This window comes from Melanaphis sacchari, unplaced genomic scaffold (genome assembly GCF_002803265.2).
Source record: "Melanaphis sacchari strain LSU unplaced genomic scaffold, SCAv2.0 Contig18_pilon_pilon, whole genome shotgun sequence".
Lineage (NCBI taxonomy): Eukaryota > Metazoa > Arthropoda > Insecta > Hemiptera > Aphididae > Melanaphis > Melanaphis sacchari.
Genome location: NW_020270912.1, coordinates 1 through 10,423, shown reverse-complemented (window position 1 = coordinate 10,423; position 10,423 = coordinate 1). Strand labels below are relative to the sequence as shown.

Below are 10,423 nucleotides of genomic sequence, written 5' to 3'. Positions count from 1 at the left end.
TAATTTCAATTTGCTATAATGGTTTAACTAAATTCTGATCTCCTCGTTATTTTCAGTATATTTAACAACATAGATACGTTAAAACAACCCAACTACTTAAAATACAAAGGCTTCTGAAAAAAAAGAAATTGAAAAATTCATGGGGCGCTTAACTAGATTTGTTCCCAATAAAATTATAATGTGCATATATACATATACTAACTGACCCCGTTCACTTTTTTGCATGTTAAAAATGCCAACTCTATATAATAATATGATCCAAGCTTTGTTTAATTTGTTATTATTAGCATTTGATGTAATATGGTGTTTTAAACTTAAACATTTTATTGACCATCTTAAATCTCAAAAAATGTGTGCAAGCACATTATTAAAAAGCAAAATATGCTTTCTTATTGCACATTAATTTGATGGAACGAAGGTAGGTACCATGAAAACTGCAAGCCTCGAGCTATGATTGTTTATGTTCATCAGTCAGTCAGTCAGGACACATTCAATTATTATTTGATATTATTAAAGCTATTCCGCTAAGCGTTGCCCGTGAGACCTGCCTATGATGACGCAAACAGCATATTATAAGGTATGTTAACTCAAAAATTTCTAACTCAAAGATATATTAATTTTGTTAATTAATATAAGTGTATAACCTGATTTAACCAGGGAAAAACAAACAATTAATACAAATTACTGGTTTTTATTGGTGAAACACGGTTTTTGTACAACTTTTCAAAGTTTCATTGCGATTGGACATAATATGTCTCAACGTATGTTTATTTTTACGAGCTATACTGTATGATACTGAACAATATTTACAAAGAAATAATTTCTCAATTAACTTATAGAATTGAAATTAAGTCAAAAATCTAGTCCACGGTGTACTCCTTCATTAAAAAAAAATCAAGATATCGGATTTCCATTTTCATATTTATACATATATATATACATACACAGTAATATATGTATTTTATCGTTTAAACTTTTAGAAATACAAAACTACATGTTGGTCTAAGCACGATTATTTTTATGGATAAATTTATCGAAACAACTGATATGTAGTATCTACGCAGATATCAAACACGTAATTTGACGGACAAAAGAGTCTGATTGAAGGTAGCTGGAAACCCCCCGAGCCGCACAATGCGTATTTAGGGATACAATTTACTTGTTTATTATTTAAATTAATAGATAACTCAATTGTTTATTGATTTAGTCAAACAATATTGAAATAGGAATTGCTATAGTTTCCGAGAACATTACCGTCAAAGATTTCTATTTTCGATTTCATATATAAAGAAGAAGATATAAGATATAATGTATACTTACTTTATTTGTTTAATTTCAATCACTTTCAAATTGCCGACAATAAAACAAATTAGTATTATTTTGTCAACACGTACTTACTCGGTCCAGCGATTTCAACTTTGCTTGTTTATAGCAATGTTTGTTTACACACGAACATCACGCAGGCAATGGAATAAAATATAATAATGGATTATTTGTTTCCGTTTTTATAATATCGTAACAAATGGGAATACACGTTACCAACATCTAGTCAGTTATTGATATGGTTTTAACTTTTTGTATCCAATACTTCATATCCTAGGGATACAGTGGATCGCCCAGCTGATTGAGTGTCGTTTTTATATTGTTTTGTGCTAATGTGCTATTAATTATTATTTATTATTATGATTCTTACTCTGTGGTTCGGTACAATGATTGTCCGTAGTTACTATAGAATTAATTTTTTGTTCTATTAACTTGTTAAAATAATTATTAAGTTTATTAAATAATGATCATAAAATTATTTTTATTTGTGTCCGTAATTTATACTTTCTTACATATAAGTTATTAATATCATGAAAACAAATTAAATTTAAATACTCATAATTTTTGTTTAAAATTATTCAATATTTTTTTTTTTTAATAATACAGTTTATTGGTTATCCATATAAAATATGTTATATGTATATGAATTTTAATATATATTATAAATTAGTCTTTATTTTCAACGCTTTATAAATAAATCAATTTTATTCAAAATGTTATTGAACTTTTTATTAGTCGGTCTATTGGTCAGCTTAGTTACAAATTGAGTGTATTACAATTTTTTTCTTTATGGCTTTATGAAAAATTGTATTTAAAAATAATTTATGAAGGTAGTTTTATGGTAAATTGTTTTCAATAATAATTTATTAAGTTATTTTCTTGGTAAAAATATATTAATAACGGGAGCCGGAAAAAAAGTCCGGGGAAAAAAAGTACACGGAAAAAAAGTCCTATTTAATTTTTTTCGGAAAAAAAGTCCGACAAGAAAATTATTATACGGAAAAAAAGTCCGGTTTGATTTATTGTTTCATAAATAATATTTAAACTTATTTAATTAATTCAAAATTAATAATATATATGATTGGTATGATCTAATATAATTTAAAACTATAAAGAATTAAAATTTCACGTCGTTATACTATCTACAGAAATGGAAGGTATTAAGGTAAGGTAGATAGAAAAAATATACTAGAATATATGATAGAAAAATCGTGTACATTAAAAGGCAATAAAGATAGCACAATTAATCTGTATTATAAGATAAAATATGAAATACCCAACGTATACAATATTGATGTTACGATAACGCATAAGAAATCCAGTCGTTGTCCACTCTCGTAGTTATTCACATCGAAATGGAAGAATTAGTAATTTTGAAATCGGGTAAAAAAATTATTTGTAATGGTTTTGCTTACACAGTTAATCATAATCTGTCAACAAGCATCCGCTGGAAATGCTCTCAAAGATTATCTAAAAAGTGTCCGGGTATTTTAATCACTTCAAAAGGTAAATTACAATAAATAAATAATAATAAATTAAAAATAATTATAAAAAAAAAAAATTACTGTAGGTATCACTAACCCTCGGTTAATCAAGGATCATTCACATGCTGGTGATCATAATTTAGCGACAGTTGAGAAAGCTAAAGAAGACATGAATAATCGAATGAAAATAACAACAAATAAACCATGCCAAGTATTTTCAGCTGTAGTAAGTGAACTTCCTCAAAATTGTTTAAAATCATTTAGTTCTGAAGAAAGTATTAAACGTACACTTAGAAACTATAGAAACCGAGGTATTCCACCTAAACCCAATTCTTTGGTTGAACTGACAATTAAAGATGAATGGGCACTTTACAAAAACGAACGGTTTTTGCTATATGATAACAAATTAAATTCCGATGACAGGATAATTATTTTTGCACTTGACGAAGGATTAAAATATTTAACTGAAGCACATACTTGGTATTGTGATGGTAATTTTTCGTTAAGTCCAGAAAACTTCCTGCAGTTATATGTTTTTCGAGTGAAAAAATATGATGTTTTTGTAACTGTAGTTTACTGTTTTCTTCAAAAAAAAAATTATAGTACTTACAAAGAAGTTTTTAGCGTAATTCTAAAAGAATGTGACAATCGACAATTTTACCCGGATCCACAAATTATAAATTTAGATTTTGAACAAGCAACTATAAATGCCGCTCAGTGTGTTCTCGGCGAGCACGTCCGTATACAAGGTTGTTTTTATCACTTGTCTCAAAATACGTATCGCAAGATACAAGAAGTAGGATTACAAGCCAAATATAAAATGGATGATACATTAAGTCATTTTTTTGCTATGTTAGACGGGTTAGCATTTTTGCCAATGAATAAAGTTTACAACGGAATGCAATATTTAAAGACGGTTTGTACAGAAGAAGCTACAGAGGTTCTTGATTATTTCGATTCCACATATGTCAATGGTACATATAGAAAGTCAGGAAAAGGTATGTCTATAAAATTAAAAAAAAATAAACCGTTATTTCCACCAGAAATATGGAACGTTCACGAGGCTACGATAAACGGTCAACATCGTACCAACAATATTTGCGAGAGTTGGAACAATCGTTTTACGCATCTTGTCGGACACGCGCACCCAACCATCTGGAAGTTAATTTCTAAAATGCGTGAAGAGTTAGGAGTAGATAGAGCTAAAATAGCGTTACAAGAATTAGGTGAAGGGATTCCAACACCAAAAAAAAACGTACCGGTGAACGTTTAAAAAATTTATGTTCTAGAGTTGACGAAATATCGGTGGAAGAATTTTTAATTAATATTGGCCATTGCATTCGAAAACGAAATAAATATTAGTTTTAAATTTTAATTATTTATAGTTTTAAATTAAATTTATATTATATATTATACATTTAGTAATTTTGTTTTATTATATATATATTTATTATTTTTATTAATTATGAAACAATATTTTTTATATTATACAAACCGGACTTTTTTTCCGTATAATAATTTTCTTGTCGGACTTTTTTTCCGTGTACTTTTTTTCCCCGGACTTTTTTTCCGGCTCCCATTAATAACAGTGCTAACTGTATATTTTAATCTCTTAATTAAATATAATTGCTGTCTTGGTAAAATTTAATGTTTATTAGTTTGTAATGTTTTGAATAATACAAATGTTTCAGATATTTTTCAATCAATAAATTAACATACATATAATAAGACTAAATATAATACCAGCAAACTAATTTCTACGGTATAAAAAATTGTTTCATTAAATAGAAATTTTAGCTATTAATGTTAATAATTTATTGTTTTATCTAAAAGTTTTTAGCATAGTAAATCAAATTTATTAGTATTGATATACAATTGATAAGTAATATTTATTTAATAAGTTTTTCACAAATACATTGATCTAAGTAAAAGTCAACGTAATTAATTCCTTATACTATAATCTTAAAATTATTTCTTATTTTTTTCTTAGACCATTGTATGATCATTTAAGATTATAATGATATAAGTTAGGCTTATGAGTTTATCACTTTATCTTTTATCAGTTTAGAAAAAAGTTGAATCATCACAACTTTTATAATAGATTGATAATAATAATGTTAAAAGTGACATATTCTTACTTAAGCAACTATTAAGATTCAAGCCTAATTCTCTAATATTATTTCTTTAAGTATTTAAAATACCTTAAAAAGTTAAATATTGAAAAAATTACTAAAATATAAGAACAAAATATTATCTATTAAATATGGTTTAAAATGTAATATTAGACTTTTGTATTTATAGGAATTGTCAATTATTATTATTTGTATAAATTTAATCTTGCATCATCAATGTTTTAATAATATTGTCTTCTTGGTCTGATAAATTTAACTATCATTGGAATATTTTTGCTTTTCAACATTCACATGTTAGTTGTTAAAAAATTTTATTGAGATTATTACTACCTGACTGTTACAATTTAACATATTGTCTGCCATAAAACTTATAGATTATATTATCTTTGTCTGTTAAAAATAATTTATAAATATTACTTTTCTTATTAAATATGGTATGTATGGTACATGTTACTATTATTATTATAAAGTTTAAAAAACATCTGTTGCAGTCATCTGCATAATTTGAATGGGTTTTCTTGTTCAATGTTATCGATGCATCCAAATTGCATGCAAAAAAAATAAACATAAATTGGAATGTCCAAATCACATGCCAACTCTTAGAAGGGTAAAATACTTATAAAACATTTAATTTTTATCTAATGTTATTAAAATTGATGTCCTCAGTTTCATCTACATAATTTAATTATAGATTGATGTATAATGGGTCATTAATGTTCAATCAATGATTATTTTAACTATAGAAAATTGTTTTGTCATACAAGAATTTCCATTTACGTATAATACTACAAAATTCAAATACTTATAAAACATTCAATTTTTATTTGATCTTTATGAAACTGATATCCCTAGTTTCATCTACTTATATTAAGTAGATATTGATGTACTAAAGGTTAATATTTAGTTATTGACCTTTTAAAGTTATTAAATGTTTTGTTATACAACTAATACCTTTTACATTTAATTCTATGAAAGTCAAATATTTATTAGTTCTACTCTCTCTAAAAAACTTTACAATCAATGTTTCTACGTCTGTCAGTATAAATAGTTCACTTCGTCCACGCCTAGCCAACAACACTATCATAACAATCAAAATTAAATAGAAAAATCATTTTTTTTTCAAAATGGATTCTAATAATGTTACAATAGGATTACCATTATTTCAATTCAATTGTCTTTTACAGATTTATAAAAATTCGAGCTTGGATTTAGAATATATTAGTTCATCAAAAATTAGTGTTCAACTTCAAGCTACCATTTCACTGTAAATAACTAATATCATTTTAGTTTACTGGATTGAATATTCATATTTTTTGAAGCTAAGAAGCAATCTGAATATATTACGTGAAACTTCTCAGGGTAAGATAAATAATATTTCAAATTTTTTTTTTTCACGTATTTATTTTTATTTGTACAATCTATATAAAATATATTTACAATAAGCACAATAGATGGAATGATATATTATAATTGGTCATGGTTGGCTTGAGTGAAGAAGCTATTCAGTAATAGCACTTCGTGGCGTGGGTAGAATATTTAAAATTAAAATCTTAAATTGATATATCAGAAATATTCATTGTATTAAAATCTGTTATATTCTATGTATATTTTGTAAGCTTAATAGGCTGAAAAAAATACATTAATTTATAATTAAATTTATGCTTGGATATATTAACAATAATGATAATATTTGTTAACTAATCATTAATGTATTTAAAATAATAATATTCTACACTTAAAAATTATTTTGTTGATTAAAATTTTAGTAATTTTTTTGCTTTTAAAAGTCATGCTAAAAATTCAAAATGTATTTTAATTTAGCTTTACTGCAATTTTGACAAGTATTTACTTTGCCTTTTTTCCATCTAATAAAAATGACTATACGATTCCCAGTATGTTAGATAACTTTTATTTTATTGTTATATCTATTGTACAACATTCTAAAGTAGCAGAGTTTTTTCATAATTGCATGTATGTTTTTTGATATAAAAAATAATTAAAATGACTGTTATTTAATATTTTAACTTTTATCGCCAGGTGTCATTTCATTAATTTTCTGCCGCTGGCTGGTTGTTTTTACATAGTTCAATACTATTCAATGCCATGTTAAAGTGAGTAAATTTCATAAATTTAAGTATTTGCCTTAAAATTTAATATTATTTATAGAATGGTGGATTTTAAAACATAAAATTAAGTCTTAGCATGAGCTGCTGTACCAGATGTAATAATAAGCTTAAATATTTTGGACATAAAATGCGAGATTCATAGACAAAAATGAACTAGAATAATGATTTTTTTTTATTATTATTCAGACATAGACACATATTGTTCTTAGAATTATGGTGTTCTGAATTAACATGTTTAATTCAAGCAGTCTTAATATTCATAAGTTTGATGCAAATTCTTTTCAAAGAAAAAAAAAATTAACAAATAATTGATGAATTATATTTTTTTTTTTTTTTATTACTTAATTTTTATTTTTACAATCTGTTACATAAATTTTTGAACAATAAACGAAATTGTTGAGTTAGATAATTGACATGAAGGACGGGTTAAAGATACCTTCCAGTGAAGGCACTTTTACCAATGAATTATATTAACCTTTTATAGTTTGAATTATAAATTGTTTCATTTTATGATGTGCATTTAAACTTGAAAAGCATTTTTTTTTACATATTTTTAAATGACTGTTTTAATTGCTGTCAATTACATAAATATTGTTGTTTGCTCATTTACAGTTCTACATTTTCAATTATAAAAATTCCGCATTGCATGCATCACTAGTATTGTCATCGGCTCAATACGTTTTGATTATGTATTCATTTGAATACTGCATTTTTGATTTATGGCCCTAATTAAGCACTATATTATGATAAAAAATTTTCATTGTAATTTTATATTTTTATATATAATCCATGTAACAGAGGCGAATAGACAAATAAAAAATTACTAAGAAAATATTCAATGGGGCAGTACTTATCCATTTCAAACTGATCTGTGTTTTTATTTGTAAATTAGAATTTTGTTGAAATATTTTGATAAAATATTGTATTATATCTCACTGACAAACTAAAAACCTAATGTTTACATATTTAAATTAGTAATTTTTAGTCCAAACAAATATCAACAAAAATACATAATATATGTATGCATCAAAAATATCAAATTATAACAAATACTGGTTTTTGTATTCATTAAAAATGTATAAATATATTTGAACTATTTATACCTATTAGCCAAGTTGATCATAAGACAAGTATAGATATAAATTAATAGTCGCCTACTTCAATATTTAAGTTTAAATGAAATTTTTCATATTTTTTGTACTATGTTTTAATTTTATAATTTATCAGTTATATTATAGCTGATATTATTTGAAATTACATTAAAAAAAAAAAGTATTGAAAATGGAATCTACTCATCCAAAAAATAATCATTTGAAGAATAGACATATACAAGATAAACTACCAGTACCTGGTGTAACTAATAAAAGATCAATATTTAATTCATCAAATAAAGACGATACTGTAAGCATGCAATTTAGTGTTATTTGATGTAAATCAGTTATAATATTTTGTTTTTTTTTTAGAATATTACTCAATCCAAGAAGTTATGCACCAATGAAATTAACAAACCTTCCCAGGTAGAAACACCATCAAACAATAATACTTTGCATCATGATATAATCAGTGGTTATCCTTCAAATTTAGAAGTATTAGATAAGGTATAGCATTTATAATTAATTTTTTTTCCTATGTTATTAATTAAAATCATATTATTCAATTACTAGGACACTATTCCACTGGAATTAAGATATTTTAACAATTGTTCGTCGTATTTAAGAGGTATTGTTTACAATACATTAAAAAATTATCCAGATATGTCTCCAAGAGTTTCCCCCAAAGTTTCAAACCATTTATTGATGTTTCAGGTAAATTTTTTGTAAATTACTTCTAACTTTACATTTATATGTTGCAAAGTTATTATTATAATTTCTTTCCCCAAAAATTTTCCTTAATCATTGCAATGTCTGTTGAATGTGAAGAATGGGCTAAAGTAGTGAACTATGTGTTCTTGGCATGGAAACGTGTTTACTGTACTCCGAAGTGACGCGAATATCATTTAAATTTATTACGCATAGAAGTTCTTTGTTAATTGTGAATACAATTAAAAATCTGAAAAAGAATGGTGCTTTTACCGTAGAAAAATATGAACATAATTCATCAATGTAAGTTAAGTAGCTGTATAGAACACATCTGTATTGTTCTCAAACAGTTCTTATTTATTTTTTTATAAATAATAGAAATAGAAAATTTGAAAATATTTTCATGAAACATTTTATTAAATAGGTATAAACTTGTAAAATTATTAAACTTTAAAGAAAATAATATATAATTTAATTATAATCAACATTAAGAAAAATGAAATTGGTTTGAATGAATTTTTTTTTATTATAACTAGTACAAATAAAAATTTTAATACTTTTAAATAAATACAGCTATAAGTATAAATTTGTAAAATTACAAAGCTAAGAAAAAAGGAAATATAAGAAGTAGCTTGTTTTAAATAAAAATTACTTTTACTTTGTGTATTTTGAAATATTTTTACAAAAGAAAATATAACATTAAACAAATTTTCCTTCAAAATTTAATTGTCTTGATCTTAATTATAAAAGTTTGAAAAATTTTGATAACAAGAAAAAATACATTTGATAGATTTTAAATAAATTCATGAAATATTCATTAAGTTTTATAAAAGTTAATAATGGTTGTATTTAATTAACACTCTTAATTTTCAATGATAATAAACAGAGTTTAGATCTTGAATCAATGATTTTAAAAAGATAAAATTTGATTAATATTAATCTTGACGAACAATATAAAAATTGAATTTTCATTATTTAGTAAAATACACCAGTGATTTATTACACTGATATTAAACATTATCATATAAATCTAGAGAAAGAACATAAATTAAAATTAAGTAGAAAAAGCTAAGAACTCAAAAATATAAAATTACCATATCCTAATTAATTATAACTGATTCTAGTCTAAGATATATTTTATTTGAATTATAAAAATAAAAAAACCTGTGGCACATCTCTTCAAATAAGATAATAAAGATTTTGGTAACATGTATGGCATACTCATAGAAGGGAGATTAAGATTTTAAAATGTTGGTTAATCGCATTTTATATTATTTAATATCTTTATTTAAACTCTTCATTACCATGATGAGTATTGAATATTAATTTATTACAAACTTTATATGTAATATTGTATTATTTTATATTATACCTATAATTATTATTTATCGATTTCAATGCAAAAAATGTACATTTTAGTAATTGTATTAGGATAATTTAAAAAAAAAACTTTGGCTTAAAACCCTTTAAACTGGTTAAAGTATAACAAATTGATTCATTAAATAACATTTTAGTTATTAATTTCAAAAATTGATTGTCATATACTCATATCTGATAAT

At 24.4% G+C, this 10,423-nt stretch overlaps 1 protein-coding gene, 1 long non-coding RNA gene and 1 pseudogene across 2 annotated transcripts; all 3 read left to right on the top strand.

The window, feature by feature from the left end:
- Positions 1 to 3,556: 3,556 nt before the first annotated feature.
- LOC112592745 lies at positions 3,557 to 4,169 on the top strand (annotated as a pseudogene).
- Positions 4,170 to 5,447: 1,278 nt separating this feature from the next.
- LOC112592749 lies at positions 5,448 to 7,050 on the top strand. The gene is made up of 3 exons (XR_003114566.1): positions 5,448 to 5,546; positions 6,124 to 6,298; positions 6,977 to 7,050. It is a non-coding gene; the product is annotated as an uncharacterized LOC112592749 (long non-coding RNA).
- Positions 7,051 to 8,340: 1,290 nt separating this feature from the next.
- LOC112592748 lies at positions 8,341 to 8,870 on the top strand (the record flags this gene model as incomplete). The annotated part of the gene is made up of 3 exons (XM_025336899.1): positions 8,341 to 8,466; positions 8,529 to 8,663; positions 8,730 to 8,870. Coding segments are annotated over exons 1-3 (396 nt in total), but the record flags the coding sequence as incomplete, so codon positions are not given.
- Between the last annotated feature and the right edge of the window lie 1,553 nt (positions 8,871 to 10,423).